We start from the raw sequence: 18,824 nt of genomic DNA, 5'->3' as shown, positions 1-18,824 counted from the left end.
CCTCTTTTCTTCTCATCAATGTTGTTGCTGCTCGGTTTGATAACGATTCTTCTTAAAATACCTTTTGTCTTTAGTGTATTTCATTTTGTTACAATTAAATTCCATTAGTTTTTAGGCCTGCGCCATGTTTACAGAATGAGAAAATGTAATTTGGTCTATCGATTATTGAAATGTGGCATAAGTCCAACCTGGCAGTTTCTCTGTATGCCAATTTGGTCTGTTTCGCACAGCTTTACACAATAATAGAGGGGAGCCTCTAAATCAGAACTATTAGATTCACTTTTTAAACATAAATAAGATGAACATACTTACTACAGAAACAGTTACTTTTTTAAATTGCAGAATACACTCTTAGAAGTAGTCAGATTTTCAATCGTTGATTAGTGGCCTGATACCAAAGAGGTTATAAACATACAGTAGGCTACTGTTTATAACCTCTTTGCCAAATTTTAAATAGCCTATTTATTTACATGTACTCACAAGGAGATTAAAAGTAGTTCTAAACTCCTTGCATACACATTATAGATCTAGGTCGTGTCTGGGGACGTGACTCGTAGAATGTTTCTCTAGGATTTTGACGTAAATGTGATCGTTCTTCTTTTCATGAAAAAATAATGCATTTGATACAACATGTTAACAGCATGTGCGGGAAAATAAATTATTGATATATTGAATGTCCGACCAAGTCATTTTTCGAATAATAATTGGCCCAATGCTATTTTACTGCTTCCGAGTCGCAGTTTTTAGCCTGTGTTCTCTCTTCTAAGGACTACCTGGCAAAGTTACGCGTTTATAGTTACCAAAATGGCGGTGTTATGGTAGACTCGGAGACAGAAGGGCTGAAATGTTTAGTGTATCAGAGCACGATATACCTGCCTGACTTTTCCGTATTGCTTCGAGAAACCTACTAAGCATCATTTAGAAGGTGACGGCATTATACTAAACAGTTAATTTATGCACATTGTATTACGGTCTTTGGAAAGTAACAATTGCCCTGCCTTTACCTCCAAAATGAAAACCGAACGAGCCCTCCTATTTTTTTAAAATAAGATGTGACGTTTCTGTTCCATCCACCGTTCAGTAACCAATTATGCATTTACATATTTATATGTTTTGCAGACGAAGACTCTATGGTATTGTGTGATATTCTTAAATTCGGCTCGCAATAGGATTTGGGATTCAAGCTATTGTATGAAAAATTACTTTTGGCTTTGTTTTGATTTCTAAGTACTGAAAAGACAACTTGTCAGAACATGTTAGATTATTGTAAATTTGACAGTTAATCAATATTCTAATCTACTTAATCAACAAAATTAACATGCATATAAAAGATCATGAATTGGGAATGGGAAGATAATGGACTTTGCAACTATTAAGTTACTCTCAGTCTCGATCAGTGCGCCTTTACAGCACACCAGTTCAGCTGGTGCACATAGTCATCGCTCTGTTGTTTACAGTCGGGACAAAAAACTGCAAAACTCCAGCAAATTCATCTTCTTTATTATATTTAAACCATGTGTTTACTGACAGGATCATTCATTTCTATTGAGTTTTGTGTTCATTTTATGCAAAATAAGTTTAATAGGACGAGACGAGTTATTAAGACGATTAGTTTGTGGTGCTGAAAAGTTGAATGACAAAATTAGCTGTTTACGAAGGTGGAATAGCCTTTCATATACTAAAAATTATAGCAGAGAAGCAAATGAAGCAAATCTGTGTATGTGATGTGCAGACTATTGATCTCATGTACATCATTTAGTGTAATGAATATTAACTGATGTGTCAACAGCTTTGTACTTAAATGAATAAAAATAGGATTGTTTCCACTAAAATTTTTGTGTTTTAGTGGTCAGGATTTTTTCTTTGAGCTTCTCATGATTCATTTAATGCTGTATTTTATCAGTACAAATTTAAGGTTTAGCACTGGCTTGCTGTCGTAACCATGTGTCTGACACAATAGTTGAATTAATGATAATAATTCAATATACTAGATATAGCGCAAATTCCTGCTCAACAGCAAGCTCCTATACACTTTGCAATATATGTATTAATTGGTGCACAGCATCACTTGGTTGTTTACTGCCACAACAGAAATCTATGAAATGCTGGCCAATGCATGTTGTCTATTGCTAAACTTTTAATTTATGTTTTTATTGCATAAAACTTTCATTTCTTAGAACTTAAGTTTTTTAAACATCTTATAAATAGGAATTAAAATACGAGTGAAGTTAAAGGAAATTTGTGATGCTGAAAACTTGGATAACAAGACTAGCTAGATACAATCATAGAATAGCTTTCCAAGAGTTAAAAAGTGTTTTTATGAAGTTTTTACGTATTTCACATTTTATTTCAGATGGCTGCTAACTTGAAAGGAAACTTGGGCCTGAAAAGTGGTCGTAAGTACTGTTGGCAATTATTTTCATCATGCCTTTCTTCTATCAAAATATGATTAAATGGCTATCTTCAGGTACATGTTAGTAAAAAAGAAAACATTTGTAATACGAGGAGGATCCTCTTCACTTGACGATTAAAATGTTTATTGTGTGTTTTTTTGGATGCGATTTGGATTTCTTTTCTAATTTCCTTTACAGACTCATTCTATCAAATTTTAGTCATTTCTGGCTGTGATGTGACATTTTTATGTTGTTCTATATTTACAAAAATGAGGCAACATAAACTTATCTCATAAACTTGTTGTATCTCAAGACATATGATTCAAATTTTATGTTGATAATCGAGAAATGTTTGGTTTGTTTATTTCAAGAATCTATTTTTAGTGTAATAATACCTTATTTACACTCAACATTATTGTAATTTTGAAGTATGAAACTTATTCCTCTCTCTGTCTCCCCTTTCAGTTGAGTTTTTCTGTCTCTGTAGTGTTTTCTTGATTTAAATGATTGAGGAATGGACAATTATTGCTATTTTCTTTTTTTCTCTTTTCTTACTCCATTTCAAACTGGATGAAATGAGCTGGGCAAGATGATATTGAAAACAGACATGAAATATGAAGTTTAGTACAGAGACATTGTGTTTATTTTCTTTTGTTCTTCCAGCACTGGCCCCAACATCTGCAAAGCTGACCACTCAATATCTGGTACTGGATCATATGAACAATCATTTCAACAAAATTGCCAAAGCTAAATGTAAGCTGAATTTCTTCTTTTTTTTTTTTTTCTTCTTACCAAAATATGAGTCTGCTTTAATTTCGTATACTTTTTTCAATGCCTCAGCCAAGGAGCAGAAGAATAGCCCTCATAAGGATAAATTGGTGTAGGTCCTTCTCCCACTGCATGATCTGCATGGCCTGGTGACCTAGGGGCAGAAAATCATACTGACCATGACAGTTTGGTTGATCGAAATTCATCAAAATTAAACTTTGACCTGATACGGTGAAAACATGGTGTTGTTAGCCTAGTGGTTAAGCTACCAGATCTGTAATGTTGTTTGAATTATTAAAGTTTATGAGAGAATGAGTACTTTTTTTAAGCTACCACAGATGATTCAGAATTTTAAAAAATTCTATACAGGTGATGGCGTAGCAGCAAATTCTACTCTGAATGTTTGTTCAGTTATGAGAAATTTGAGAAAATGGTAGTCTTTATGTTTATTTTAATATCAGGTCATTTTTCTTCGAAAGCAACCGATTTTTTCATTTAGTATTCTTTTGGGTGCATCATTAGGTCAGTTGGTATCATGGAGGACTACTAAACAGATGACCCTAGTTCAAATACCCAATGACACACTCTCAACGAAGGTTGCTTGGGAGAGTTTTAAAGACCTTCCACTTAAATAGATATATTGATTTTCAATTCAGAGGTCCCGGCTCATAAATAACCTTACAGTGTTACAGTAAAGATATACAATGGCTAATGGTCTTTTGTTTCATCTTTCTTCTTTGTAGCTGCAATTGATTCAAGGCCACCCAAAAGTTTAACATCAAGTCAAAAGAGTAAGTATGCCAATTCTAAAGTAATCCTATGCCATTTAACATGCTTTATTTGTTTCATATTCATTTTTATTTACTTCCATGAGGGAGACAGTAAGAAAGATATATACATTTTTCATGGAGATAAATACAATATACTTATACCAGGAGTGTTTCTTGAAAAATTCTCTGTATACCACAAAGCATAGTAAGCTTTGTTTGTTACCCTTGCTGTGAACTGTACTAGCTCTTCCATGCACTCAGTTGGCCGCTGAGGTGCAGTTAGTCATGATTTGACCAACAGTAGACGTGGGAGGTTCAAATCCTAGAGGAGTCTGATCACATTTCTGGGATTATATCCGCTCTACACATTGTCCTGATGTCGGACCAACAACTTTATCACTGAAATTACCTTTTCTGTGTCCCCAACTGCATCAACAAGAAAAAAAGATGGGTTCTGTCAAGTATACAGGGTTTTTTTGAAGTCTTGCAACTATGAAAGTTTCCACTTGGTTTTTTTTTAATGCATGGCAAGAGTATGTATTTTCACATTTTTTGTCACATTGTGTTTTACATGTTTACAGTGAGAGACCGGAAGAATCGCTCTCGTCTCTTGTCAAGCCCAAGAACAAGACCTACTTCTGCCATGATGTACACTGACATGCAACATTATGAGGACGTTCTCAATGTAAGTTTGTGGGCTTGTCAAAACTCTATTTGCTATGTCCTGAGCTGAGAAGGCATTGTGAAGGCTCCTGTCTAGCCACTGCTCAGTCAGTGGCATACTTTAAGGGTATCTGTGAACAAATTTACATAGAAGAAGTTGACACTCGTGAATTGACCTTTGAGCATGAACAGCTCATGCTTTTCAGTTGAAGGGCTAGGTCAAGACAAAACTTAACGCCTTATCTCCAGCAGGCTGCTCCCACGGCTCTCAGTCGGAATCGTTGTGCCAGTGAGCCGCTGGCAGCAGCTCGGGCACGTTCCTTTAAGACGACTTGGACGTCAAATTATTTTTCGGCAAAGGTCTCTTTTACGGGCCATTTAGTCATTAGATGAAAAACTGTTGAAATAGGTTCAATTTTTTAAATTTAACAACCAGTCTAGTGATGTTACATATCAATTTTAGATTTTGTAAATCCCCCTCGCGAATAAAGAGTTAAAGAGTATATTATATAGTCAATTTTATTAGGTCACAGTTAAATCATCTGCTTCGTTCACCCACAATATACCAATAAGATGCTCTTGGTTTACTACCAGGCTGCACAATATGAAATTTCTGAAAAAGAAAATGTAAAGAGATAGGCAATAGATGATGTTGTGATGAGGTGTTTTGATTTTTTTTTAAATGTAATTATAAAATGTTTATGTTCCCTTTGACACTATTCATATCATTTAGGAGGTGGGCTGCTTTGGCTTTGCCTGTCAAGGCCCACCCAGACTGGGAATGATATGTCCTCGGAGAAAGATGGAGATGCTCAATAAAAATGCTCCCCACTTGAGGATCAAACTCACGTCTCTGCATAATAAACACTACATCACAGACACCAATTAAATATTAAAGAAATGGAAAAAGGTTCTGCGGGGTATAGTGATGGTAAAGTAACAGTTGTTCAAGATATCTGACCGTAGTATGATCAGACTTTTTGCGTAAAATTTGGAGGTAGTCTGGATATAACCATGAATATGTTGCATTAGCTGCTAATAATTTCTTCTAATTCTATCCTGTTCTAAACTGTTATGATATTTCAAGTTTTCTCGATTTGTAACTGGCATAATTTTAGTTCATTTAATGAGAAAAATCAGTTCACGGAACAAAATCTTAATATCATTTCTACAGGATGAACCAGAGGATGAGGAAGAAAGATTGGTTCACTCCATCATGAAATCAACACTGGTTGACAAACCCAAGGGCAGCAATAATGCGACCTATGGCTCCGAGTCAGCCACAGATTTCCAAGAGCAGACCACTTATGCATCACATAATGGCCGTGGTCTGATGACACACCCTCAGTACACACACACACTAGGGGCAAGTACACGTCCCATGTCGGCGCGTTCCGCACGCTCTGTGGGCTCAGCCACCAGCTCCATGCGTGTGCCAGTCGGTACGCATGACCAGACCAGGATTACGTATAATGGAGATATACTGGAGAAGAGAGCACACAAATTTACTGAGCCCGATCGTCCGTTTACACCTCGGACAAACATTAGCAATCATGAATCGAGACTTAAGTCGTCAAAGTGCTACAACCCCCCAAAACCAAAACCTGCTGGGAAGAAAGTGAATGGGGCTGATGGCGTTAAGGAAAGGAGCAGAGGTCCTGCGAAGAACGAGGCAGGTATGGGGAGGTCAAATCAAGAGCTCAGAGATACCATGGAGACATCCCAGCTTTCAGAGTCAATGTTAATGGACATAACGCTGAGAAGCCGAGATGACCGACACGAACAGGCCTCCGATGGTCAGGTTCCCAGACTGGACATCTCTATGGACAAAGATCACCTCAACTGGCTCCAGGAGCAGGCAAGCAAGGCTAAAGTTCGAGCCCGCAGTGGTGCCCAGATTCCCCAGTCGCATCTTGTGGGTGACATATCCACCATTAAGGAGGAGCCTTCTGACCGGAGTGGAAGCAATTCTGTCCGGAAGGAAACGTTGAAAAAGTAACTGTTTTTCTTTTCTTATTTAAGGGTCGTGGATGTTAGACAGTAACCTTTCATTTGGTTTCCTGCTAAACATTTCCTTTTTCAAACTGAGGACAATCTTTTTTTTTCCCCTGCTAGAACCTTTTCATTTTGACTGAAGGAAACCTTTTTTTATCCAGCTGAAAAACTGACAAGCTGAGAGAAGCCTGGTAGAGTTTTTGATAACTAAGGTACTGGATGTTTATAAGGAAATCCAAAGTTCTTTTAACTGGTTTATGGAATGCTGGTCTTATTGCAAGAAATGCTGCTATTTGATGATTGTTAATTCACGCCTAGAAAACTGGTAATTCCTAGTTGTTGTTTTTTTCGTCCCGAAAGTATAAAACATGCTATACATCCTCTATTTTTTAAACATAATTCACCTATAGGTCAGTTTGCTTCTTTTCAATTGCAGTCAATTTGATTTGTGTTTTCACGTAAAATTTTGTCCTCCGTTTGAATTGTTCAAAAGTTCAAATGCTAAAATATATCACACATATATACTCATTCTTGTGAGCTCCATTTTTATTTTTTTCAACCTCCTTGCTGATACATGTCTTCTTTGGTTGTTTTTTAGTAGCAGCACAAGTATATATATATGATTTCAAGAATGTGTTAATATGTATGTCGCAAAACAGCACATTGAGATGAAAAGCACCCATACTAACCTTTGATATGGGGGGGGGTTGGGGGGGGTTGCCGTTGGATTGTAGCTTGGAGGAAAGATTGAAGTTGATAATTGGATAGGACCAAACCTTTTCTTTGAAAGACGAAAAATTATTGCAATGAGGTAAGGGAGGGGGGCGGGGCACATGGTGAGGCTGAATATCAGATATCTTAAAGAGCCGTTGCGGTTTTTTAAACTGAGTTGAAAGGTACTTGTTTTCATTGCACAATTTATTATCTTTTTTTCCCTTTCTTAGCACAAATCTATACAGAGCACAGCTGGTGGCAACTTTTTCCCGCCTGATCAGGTTTTTTTAACTGCCTATGTTAAGAGAGTTGAGGATCCATTGTAAAATTAGCAGGCCTACTGAAGTATTTACTATTTATCCTTTAAATTGGCTGACAAATTAAGTAGGCCTATTGAAGATGTTAGATTCAGAAAAAAAAATAACATTTCAATTTTTTAAAATCAGGTCTTGTGGAAAGAGGGGGCGGGGGAATTCATTATATAATAAAGCGCTTAACTGAAAGGTCATTGGTTATGTTCTAACCTTTGTTAGACTCAAATCAGAATAAGGATTACGATTAACTTGGGAGAAATTGCACTGTGGCAAGTGGCAATCAAAGGGCCAATCACAGTGTAACTTTTGTTTTGGGTCACCCCAGTCTGAATCATGTATCCATACTGAGAAAGAACAAAGTCAGTACAGTAGTCTCCGCCTAAGATCCTGGTGCTCGGGAGCCAGGAAAATGCAGGATTTTAGGCGAACCGGGATCCTAGCCGAAAAGCCAGGGGGAAGAATCCACAATTTAGTCATGGTCAGGCCCAAAATCTGTACAACGATCTTCCTTTACTTTAAAAAGAATTGACGTGACCCCTGGGCACTAAAAGTTCTTTTCAGAAGTCAGTTTTTCCTTTTCTTTTTTTTTTGGTTTGGGGAGGGGGCTTTTTAAAAAGTACTGTGTCAGGTGGGAACCAGTTGGCTTCAAGCAATGCCCCTCACCAAAAATGTATAGCTTTCCATCTCCCACGGAGTTCCCCGCCCATGTCATGATGCTTCATAAATCGTTGTGTTGTGACCACACCGACCAAATTTTTAAAAGATGAAAGGCAGGTTTACTGCCAACAGATGACCCCATTACGCAAAGGCGATCGGACAGTCCACGAGTATGGGCGCCAGTCTGTCTAGGAAGTTAGAGCGCAAAATTGAAAGACGAGAGCGATGGTCGGGAAAACATAAGCGCCTATGAGTTCACAGTTTGATGGAATGCAGTCTTAACGCTTGCTTGTAGGCCCTCCCCACCTATTGTGTGATGTAAGATCAAGTGGACGGCTCAGGTGATCTGGGAAAACAAGGCATCGACGATTTCACATCTTGGTGCAGTCCCATCTGGGGTAAACATTGTAACTGCTTATCGACATTTACAACACAGGTGTGATCGCATCCATGAGAGTGAATGATCCATGACGGACCATACAATGATCGCACATTTTGGCTACTTGGTTGATCAGCTGAGCGCGTCCAAGTTTTTTATTCTTTTTTTTTTTCTTAAATAAAAAAACCCAACTAAATTATGGCCTGAAAAGTGGGATCTTAGCCGAATGTAGCTCCTTCAGTGCAGGATCTTAAGGGTGACTTTTATGTAGAAAAAATTATGTTTTTCCAAAACAGCGGGATCTTAGGCGAACCAGGACTATAAGCGGTGGGATCTTTGGCGGAGACTTCTGTACTTATATAAAGAAAATGACTCTCCTTCCCACCCCAACTCAGACTGCGCTTTCGAAAACGAAGAAAAGCTACAGCAGTATCTTTTGTTTATTTTCTGTCATAATAGTGTCAAGTCCTGCATTTTTTTATTGCCGGAAATTGAATCAGTACAGGGTATCCTATCACTTCAGAACAGAAGAAAAGATTAATGGAGCATAGCTGGTGTTTGCAGTTCCGAAAATAATGGATGTATAACTGGTCCATATTGGTAATGAAAATATTATTGATGATGATAAATGAGTCAACAAAACACTTGTATCTGATGCTCTAAAACCGGTTTTTAGGTGCTCTACATCATTTTTACAAATATCTATGACTTGCTAAAAAAAAACTTTTTCTGAGGTACATACCACTCAGTTTTCTAACAAAGACACTCTGACTGCTTTTTTCAGAATCTCTGGTGACGGTCTCATTTTGCTTTAACCCTTTCAATAGCAGGACCTTTCTGTAATTTTAACTTGGGACTTGGGACCTGAAACAGATTTGGGCAATACGATGTAGGGGTTAAACCTATTTATATTACGTTAACCATTAAGTATTTCTTACTTTTTATGTAGAAGATCATTCATGGATATAAGAATGTAGATTAAAGGAGCATTATTTAAATATATATATATTCAGTGAGTACAAATGTTTATGACATGTCTTATAGAGAGTGGATAAGGTTTTCTTTTGGACCTTCCTTTATTAAGTCATTTTATGTTCATAATGTATATGATCTTGCTCTCAGGACCATATCACATAACAGGTATGTTTCCATTGCGACCCTCCTGTAACAATAATCATTTTGTACCCCTTAAATGTTTGATGTAAACTTTAGTAACTTATTTATGGAAGTAGTAGTCTGCCAAAGTATTTCTCTGTGTTTTCGCTTTTGTCCCATCATCTTGATTTTTTGCTCATCCCAAACTTTATATCTCTGTACTGCCATTTCTTTAGCTCTCTCTGCTTTGAAATATCTCTCCAAGGCAAGACAGTATTTTAATGCTGTCCAGGCTGTGTGACACAGGTGTCTCTGTTTTCTTTTTTTTGTCACTCTACACTTGTGTAATGTACAATCACAAGTAGCCTTCAATTTTGAATCTTTATTTATGGGGTTTGCTTACGGATTCAAGGTGTTTGTCCAAATTTGTCAAATATTTCAAAGCTCTCCACAGTGGCTAAAGAAATGCTGTATTATTTAAGATTGATATTTACATGTAAAAAGGCTATTATATTATCCATCTATCTTTCTCTCTGTATTTATTTCCAATGTGTTTGGCTTTGTGGTGGGAAGAGGGCATAATTATTGTTCCACAAAATTTAATCCTAACAGTTTCTCCTATGTGTAGCACCTTCTGGTTGAGTCATACTCATTTATAAGGAACTTCTCTAACACACACACACATTCATGTGAACACACACACACACACACACACACACACACACACACACACACACACACACTCTCTCTCTCACACACACACAAACACATACACACACACCAATGTCTGCTGAGGGAAATTCATGGTTTTGGGGCTGTAGGGCATGCCTGATGGACATTAAAATTGGGTTGACCGAAAGCATAAAACTTCGCCTTACAATTCATTCTGTGTAACAGCCCAATCTTTCATAAAGCTATCAGAATTATGATAGTTCCTCTGTTAAAATCTGTTTTGTTAGGAAAACCCAGAACTCTTTACTTACCCCCCCCCCCCCCCCCCTCCTTCCACTCCTTTCATTTTAGACAACACTGTACATGTATATATATGGCAGGCTAGTGTTAAAGGCTGTATTCTGCTATTGTAGATCTATAATTTATTTTGTCTAAGTCCTTGTTTTCCGAGTATACCTCAATGGCTCAGCCTCAAGCTGCAAGAAGAGTGAGTAAAGGTTTTAATTGGTACCGTTTTTGCCCTTTTATTTGTTTTATTGGAGTGGAAAATTGAGTTCTGTTCCCACCTGGGGTCGGATGGAGGGTGCCTCTGTCAGAGCCAGTTTTTTTTTTTTTTTCCATCTGTTGTTTCTGTCTTTCTGTCTCTCTATTTTCCTGTTCCTAATGGCCAGTATTGTGTCGATGTGTTTCTCTTTACTCCGCCACGCTCTACTCTATTCCCTGTAAATGGGCAAAGTAAGGACATTGTATCGAGATGCTGGTTCTTTTTCTAACAAAAATTTATTGGCATCGGCTGATACATTTTTAGAGTGACAGATTGAATGAGAACTCTTTAGTCGGCTTATATAGATGAATATCGAAATCTCTTTTTTTACCACTTGTTTTCTGTCTATTTATGCAGGCACGTTTGATTTTTTAAATGCCTGCTGTGTAAAGAAGTGAATGTGTCCAGTATGGGTTTTTTCTTTGGCATTATCGTTTATTTGTTATGATTTATGTTTCTCTTACATTTTGTTGGACATTGTTCGTTTGATTTCTAACTTTTACATTGGAGAGGCCACAAAATCCAGGGTCATTATACTTGTGGAGATGGTAATTCAACAACATTATGGAGTGCCGGTTCTTGGAATGTTATTGCTGGTGAAAAAAAAAATATGACTCACTTTCGCCTAAATGCGGCAAAGACTGTAAATGTTTTCTCGGGTTCTTTATTGAATTTATTACATCAATTGAAACATCAAAGTGATGAGATTGGAGGAGGATACAAACATATTATAAAGCAGGAGAAACCATATATATAGCCTACCATGCACATTGCAAAATCTGCAGGACACAGAAATTTGTTCACCCTGTTTGAATTTCAGTATGCTCAAATATCAAGTTATATATATATATATATATATAAGCAAAAATTCAGGACCTTAGAATCTATTTCTTACATGCTTGTTAGTTATGTGCATGCTAGGCTGTATGTCTGTTTCGTTAGGACTTTAAAGCCGCCATACAAATTTTTATTAGTTTTATTTTATAACACTACGAGTATTTGTTCTGGTTAAGGGTTGAAACACAATATATCTGATTAACCAACCCTCTTTCTTTTTTTTCTTTTTTTTAAGTTCCTTAACTTTACTCATGTACAGTTCTTTTGGCTTTTGATCCAAACTTGTTTCTGGACTTTCATTAATGTGTGTCCCATTGATATCTGCCCCCACCCACCAAAAAAAAAAAGATTTCACAGCTCTGAATACCTTACTTCTCCAGTTTTGATTAAATAAACAAAGCTAGTATAGTTTGATTATTTGTATTAAATTGTTCAATCAAATGGACTTTTCATATTCATTCCAAAATAATTCGATTACAGGTGCCACTGCATGTCCAGTTATTTCTTATAGAGTCATTTTATATATAACATTATTTTGCATACAATAAATATCCAAAAACTGAGAAAATCTCAGAAAGTAACGCTATGGAGAGGCGTTGGATTACGAAGAAGAAATTTTTAATAGTACATTTATCGTATCGTTATTTGTCATTTTTACCTCTTTATAAAAATACAGAACTAGATTAAGGTATTACATTCAGAAACAGTAATGGTGCTTTTTTGTATTTTTATAGCTGAGTACAGAATTCTACATGTAGTCTCCCATATTACTCAGGGGAGGTTTTTAGCCCTTTTTCTTTTTTTCTTTTTTCTCATGCTCTGCATTGTCAGCTTTGAGAGTTCACGACCTGAGAACTATAGAAAGGAAACAAACAGCTCATGCTCTACATTGTCAGCATTGAGAGTTCACGACCTGAGAACTATAGAAAGGAAACAAACAGCTCATGCTCTACATTGTCAGCTTTGAGAGTTCACGACCTGAGAACTATAGAAAGAAAACAAACAGCTCATGCTCTACATTGTCAGCTTTGAGAGTTCACGACCTGAGAACTATAGAAAGAAAACAAACAGCTCATGCTCTACATTGTCAGCTTTGAGAGTTCACGACCTGAGAACTATAGAAAGAAAACAAACAGCTAGGCAAAAATGACATGAATTTTAATGTTATGTGGCTCAAAACTTGTTTTCATGAATTATTAATGTATAACTCTAGGTATATATATATATTATATGATAGTTGTTGAACACGTATTTCCTTTTTCTTGAAATTTGTTTACCTGACGAATCACTGAAGTTCTATCAGGCTTTATAAATATATTTGAAAATAAAATTGAAAAGGAAGATCATTGTTCTGTCTCGGTTTTGTTTGGGGTTCTTTTGTGTTCCTGGGATATGTACTAAACCTAACACATAGTACAAAAGTATGGTGATTTTGACTATCTTGTCTTTTGCCCATTTCTCATACTGAACAGAGTAGTTTAAATGAAATTTAATTTTTCACCCTTTTCTGTATCATAGTCATAACTTTTTATCCGCTAAGCAAAGTCTAATATTGAAAGTTTAGCAAAATGAAAGGTGCTGTTTTCTTCTTTTTTTTTTACTGCAATCACTTTAAAAAGTTTTTTTTAATGAAGATGCAGTATCGGTTCTGCCAATGTTATGGAAATTCAGAATGTAATGGAATAGTGCCTTTTTACATGTAGAGAAAAAAAACCCACTTCATTTTACCTTTACAAACATTTCCTCAAGATGTTGATAGAACAACCCTAGAATGACACATTATGTACAGACACTCTGATACATATCATTTATTCTATTTCAAACTCTTGAGATTAGGATCAGTAACTGAAGAACAGGTTTCCAAAAATACTTTTTTTCTGTTTTTGACTGCTGCAGAGAAGAGGAGCAGAAATATCTGGCTTTTGCTAAGGAAGTCACAGATGACGTCCTGACAAGAGGCATCAGCACGGACCGGTAAGCACCTCTCTCTCTCTCTCTCTCTCTCTCTCTCTCTCTCTCTCTCTCTCCCTCTCCCTCTCCCTCTCCCTCTCCCTCTTTCCCTCTCTCCCTCTCCCTCCCTTCAGTGCATCTTCCAGCTTTTGCAATATGTCCATCAATTTGCCTTGCTGACCAGTTTATGAAGTTACACATCACAAATTGGATCCATCAATCTAGCTATTACTTTCCATTCTTTTTGTCTTTCAGCCTACATTCATATCATGAAATGCCTTGTGCCTTGCTACATCTTATCTCTTGTGATGGGTGACTTAAATCATTCATAAAGCTTTGTTGATGTTGATTAATTTGGACAATAAATAATATACAGTAGTTTTAGTAGTCCTAAATTACAAAGTACTTGAGGAAGTTTGTGATATTGGAGATTATGAAAGAAAACTAAGCTTGCATGAATCTATGAAATGAAAACTTCAGCAATTATAAAAAAGTAACCACTGTGATATTTGAAGGGAAGAGTGATTAACTGACAATGTCCAAATATATATATATACCATTATCAAAGAAGAGTGATTTATCAGAATTTCAAGAAAATTTCAAAACCCCAGGGCACCTCTGTACCATTTTTGGGAAATGCTTATCACTTACATAGCAGGACAAAATGAAATGCGATTAACAAAGAGTAAAAAGACTTCCACTAAAATTAATTCTTATTAGGATTTATAAAATGGCTCTTTTGCTATTTTGGCACTATGCTTCATATTTAACTGACAGTTTTAAAGTCTTGTGAGCCTCCCATAGCACTGGTTCTGATCTGCAGTATGTTGTATATTCCTACCTGTTTTGGGCTAGCTTCCCCTAGAATAATTTGTTTTCTTTCCACAGAGTTTTGAATCGTGTGTTTGAAAACCACATTGCAAGGAGGAAACATGATCTGGATGAGGTAATTTTTAGTTTTGAGTTTCGGGGCAGGAAGGCAGTCAACATAATATGACTGACAGACAGATAAATATGGTTTCCATGGCAAAGTAGTTGGGTATTACACGGACTGGACACTGCCCTGGCTTTGTTGATTTTTTTTTTCTATGCTTGACTAATGCCAAAAGAAAACTTGTACAGATTTAAATGAAAAAAGTCAATGATCAAGGTTTCGAAGAGAAATTTAATCCCTGATACAAAAACGGTCTCTGTTATGGAAAAAAACAACATGATGCAGAAATGACAAACAAAAGAAGCAAGACAGTGTCACACACCAGTGTTCCACTACATCATACTTCATGCAATATTATTATGTACTTTGAAAGATGCAGTTTGGGACTCTGTTGTAGTTGTACATACAGTGGAAACTATCTAAGACAGCCACCCATTGTTGAGGGGAAAAGTGGTCATATAAAACAGGTGGCTGTCTGACACTTTGTCGTTATAATGAAAAAAATATCCAAGAGAGAAAATGAGAAGTGGCCATTTGTACAGGTGATTCGTCTTGTACAGGTGGCTGTGACTGTACTTCACCTGAAAAGAATGTACAACTGGGCCACCCTTATGCAAGTGACCTTAATATGTTGTCTAGTAAGCTTGTAATGATGAGTATCTGCAGTAAGCTTCTCCTGTCTTTACTTTGAGTGCGCTCCCTTCCCCCCCCCCTCCCTTTCCAGCCAAAACAAAAGATGAAAAAAAAATTTGATACTTCTCTATCTTTGTATTACTTTTAATCATGTTCCTTTTTTATTGAAAAGAGATTTGAGGAATAAGTTCAGAGTATCCTGTTTGTGTCACGTTGTTATGTGACCATTGTAGTTTTAGAAGAGGTAAAATGAATCCGATATCTTAATTCTTGTCTAGCCTTTGAAATATTAATCATTGTAAGTGGTTGTCCTGTTTATCTAATTACAGAAAAAAAATGACTTTTTTAATCTCTTAGAGTGGGGAATGGGTGGGGACCAGGGGAATGCTTGACAGGTTGTTCTGCATTCAGTGCTTATTCATAATATAATTATTAATACCACTTCACTACTAACTTATCGGATTTTCTCCTCCAGACTCGCATGCGAAGCGTTATTCGAGACTTGAAGAAAGACCTTGGCTTGAGAGATGGCAGTCAAGAGAGACGACTCGATGAGACTCTGGCTGACATCAACTACAACAACAAGGCCAGGAGCATGAATGGCTTGAGTCACACAAGTAGCAGTGATCATCAGCCAGGCAGTGAGAAGTCTACCATGAAGGACGAGACCCGCTCCTTCTCCCAAACAAACGGCTACACTATGACCAGTTTGGAGCCACTTAACAACAACACCACTTCCGAAGCAGAAATGAGCACAACACTGGATTCGACATCTACTATGAAGTTTGGCCGCACCGCTGATGTTTTCAGCACGATAAATTCTGAAGCGACACTGGAGGAGAGAGAGGCACGGGAGGGGGATGAGTTAAGTGCTACTCAAGCTCTGAAGCAGTATCAGTTTAACCTGACTGTCAAGGAGGCTGGAGCAGACTGCAGTGAAAGTGCAGTGGAATCTGCAACTAATGGTCGGGAGACGGATGTCTCTGAAAAATCTCAGAAGTTAGAACGTCCTGCCACAGGGGAGAGAAGGTTGTCTGAAGGGGAAGAATCTCCGTCCGATGCATCAAGCTTTACCCCGTCGCCAGCTGATCATGCTCACCGAGCAAGGCGAAGGGAGAGAATGAAGAAGTCGAAGGGAACAGCAGAGCTCGGAGAACAGCCTATGAGCTCAAACTCAAGATCTTCATCGGGGACAGTTTCCAATAATGTCAGAACAACCACTGACGATGTCTACAGCAGCGAAATGTCGGGACAAACATCTGGCCTCAGTGGTACACATACGACCCTGACAACAACTTCTGACCATAATGGAAGTACCTTGACCCACTCAGAAGAGGTCAACGGCATTTCAGGAGGCAGTGGTGGGTCTCTGAGACCGACCGCGAGGCGTAGAGGTGGCTCTCGAAGTCAGGTGATAGCAGAAGACCCTGAGTCCTCTTCCGGGATGGGAGAGGAAGAGAGAGGGAAAGACAGTCTGTCTCGTGACAACAGAGCCACTGACATGTTTGATCAGGGAAGTTCTGTTGGAGGAGAAGCTTCTGGTGCTGATGATACTGAGACACGTGGTAAATCTGAGAATGGTGCAGTTGAAAGACATGATGGGTCTAGTACAAGAGAGGAAAAAGAGAAGGAAGAGGAAGAAGATTATGATTATGAAGATGACTATGATGCAGATGAGGATGATGGGCAAGGTGTGTCTACTCACCGTACCTCTGACGATGACTTCTGAGTTTATTTTAAGAAGAAGTTTGTATATATATAACAGTATTGCACTGTACTCCTCTTGATCCATCTAAAAATGTAACATTGTTCACAAATCCATCCAATTTGTCTCACAGTATTTGAGTTGCACATTTCTGTCTCACAACTGATCATATAAGCTCAAATGTGATCATTCAATGTAAAATGCTTTTTTTCTGTCCTTGTATTCTTTTTAGTAGTAGTGGTAGTGTGTAGGTCAAAGTTTAATCATGCATATATTTAGATACATATTTTTATACACAAATGTAAAGGTTCAGTTATGGCTTAGACTCGGTGTGTATTGAATTGAGTTGATTCAAATCCTTTTTATTCATTTTTCTTCACGTCTATTCTGGTGTTTTTGTGCCTTCAAACTGCTCTTTGTGGACAAGATTAATTCACTTACATTCTATTGTTTATGTTTGCATGTATATACATGTATATGTAGCGGGGTATGTATTCAATTCAGAACCACTTTCTGCACCACTTTCTGCAAAACCCTCTGCTAGAATCAAGACCAAGATTTTTCTTTTGGAAAAAAAGAACCTCAGCATTAGTAATGCAGGGGTTCGCACGTTTGTGTCTCAGCAATAAGAATTACATACACACATTTTGTCTGGAACTGGCAACATATGTTGTAAGTGTAATGAATCCACTGTGCCAGGATCAGTGCTTATGACAAGTGTTGTGATTTCAAACTTGTGTATTTCACACCCAGCCATAAGGTAGACAAGGAATCTAGACACTGTCTGACTATAAAAATACACATATCAATGGTAAAGTATTTTTCCTTGTTTGTATATTTTTTTGCTGCGATCCGGATTTAGAAAGTCCTCTTTTTTTTCAAAATCACTGTAGAATGTAATTTTTTAAATTGTTCTCTCAGTTTTCTGTGTTGTGCACTCACTGATTTGCTGCTGAGAAAGATTTGAGTGCTGTGACAATGAACCTGTCTCAGTCTTATAAGTTATCGACAGGATGGTTTACCAGTGTTAGTGTTGGTTTGAGTGAGAGTTTAACAGCACTCACAACACAAATAGGTCATAAAAGTGCTGAAGATTAGAGGTGTAACTTGAGAGTAACATGCAAAGAAAAGATGGAGGAGAGATAAGGACAATAGACGATTGATAGGAAAAAAGGAATGAACTACGCCAGAGCACCCGCCAACCACTCATATGGTTGAGCATAAGGATCACTGGACATATTAACCCTATCCGCACCCCTGAGGTCAGGTTGTACCCCAGGGGTTGGGGTTTTTTTTTCGCATTTTAAAATACTTCTAGTGCAAAGATCTCTTCGAAACTTTCAGTGTTCCTCAAATAATCATTTTGACAGATTGCTATGCAAAGCAAATCGCAATTGATAATGTATCTTTTTGACCAGTGATCCCATTTCAAAACGACCTTGTTTGTGCCCAGTTGGGTCATTTTTCACTTGGGTACACTTGTAGAAATGTTTTGCCTTTCATTGATGATGGCAGATAGATACTCCTTTTACTGGCCAGGTCTGTCTACATGCCTGCCGTTAGCTCAGTGGGTACCAAGCTGGACTACGAGGCGGATGGCCTTGGTTTGAATCCCGAATGAGGCATTCTGAATTTGGGTTGTTTTGAGAAGGTTTTTTATAAGCTCCCCACCCACTGGCTTGACTTGTTAAATTTGAAGGTCCCGCCTCTTAGATAACCTTACTGTGTTAAACTTTTATACACAATGACCAATGAGGTCTGTCTACAGCTCGTATAATAATTACTACATGTACATCATTCC

At 37.6% G+C, this 18,824-nt stretch overlaps 1 protein-coding gene across 3 annotated transcripts; it reads left to right on the top strand.

The window, feature by feature from the left end:
- The first annotated feature begins 773 nt into the window (after positions 1–773).
- On the top strand, positions 774–18,337 carry LOC101855517 (spermatogenesis-associated protein 7). 3 transcript variants are annotated; one of them, XM_005106296.3, is made up of 10 exons: positions 774–925; positions 2,354–2,396; positions 3,057–3,146; positions 3,905–3,952; positions 4,513–4,616; positions 5,769–6,589; positions 10,857–10,907; positions 13,698–13,775; positions 14,640–14,697; positions 15,794–18,337. In XM_005106296.3, exons 2-10 carry the CDS (start codon positions 2,354–2,356, stop codon positions 17,045–17,047), a joined length of 2,547 nt encoding a protein of 848 aa, XP_005106353.1. In that variant the 5' UTR covers positions 774–925; the 3' UTR covers positions 17,048–18,337. The 3 variants fall into 3 exon arrangements, with proteins under 3 accessions (XP_005106353.1, XP_005106354.1, XP_005106355.1); XM_005106297.3 differs by lacking the exon at positions 10,857–10,907 and adding an exon at positions 9,776–9,793; XM_005106298.3 differs by lacking the exon at positions 10,857–10,907.
- Positions 18,338–18,824: the final 487 nt, after the last annotated feature.

This window comes from Aplysia californica, unplaced genomic scaffold (assembly GCF_000002075.1).
Source record: "Aplysia californica isolate F4 #8 unplaced genomic scaffold, AplCal3.0 scaffold00524, whole genome shotgun sequence".
Taxonomy (NCBI): Eukaryota; Metazoa; Mollusca; class Gastropoda; order Aplysiida; family Aplysiidae; genus Aplysia; species Aplysia californica.
The sequence above is the reverse complement of the archived record's forward strand: the minus strand, read 5'-3'. Positions and strand labels throughout refer to the sequence as shown.

Bases quoted from the DNA above. Each gene is read 5' to 3' on its own strand.
- LOC101855517 (XM_005106296.3), top strand. From the start codon at position 2,354: ATGGCTGCTAACTTGAAAGGAAACTTGGGCCTGAAAAGTGGTC. The intron at 2,397-3,056 runs GTAAGTACTGTT...TTGTTCTTCCAG, and splicing joins CTTGGGCCTGAAAAGTGGTC to CACTGGCCCCAACATCTGCA. The intron at 4,617-5,768 runs GTAAGTTTGTGG...TCATTTCTACAG, and splicing joins ATTATGAGGACGTTCTCAAT to GATGAACCAGAGGATGAGGA.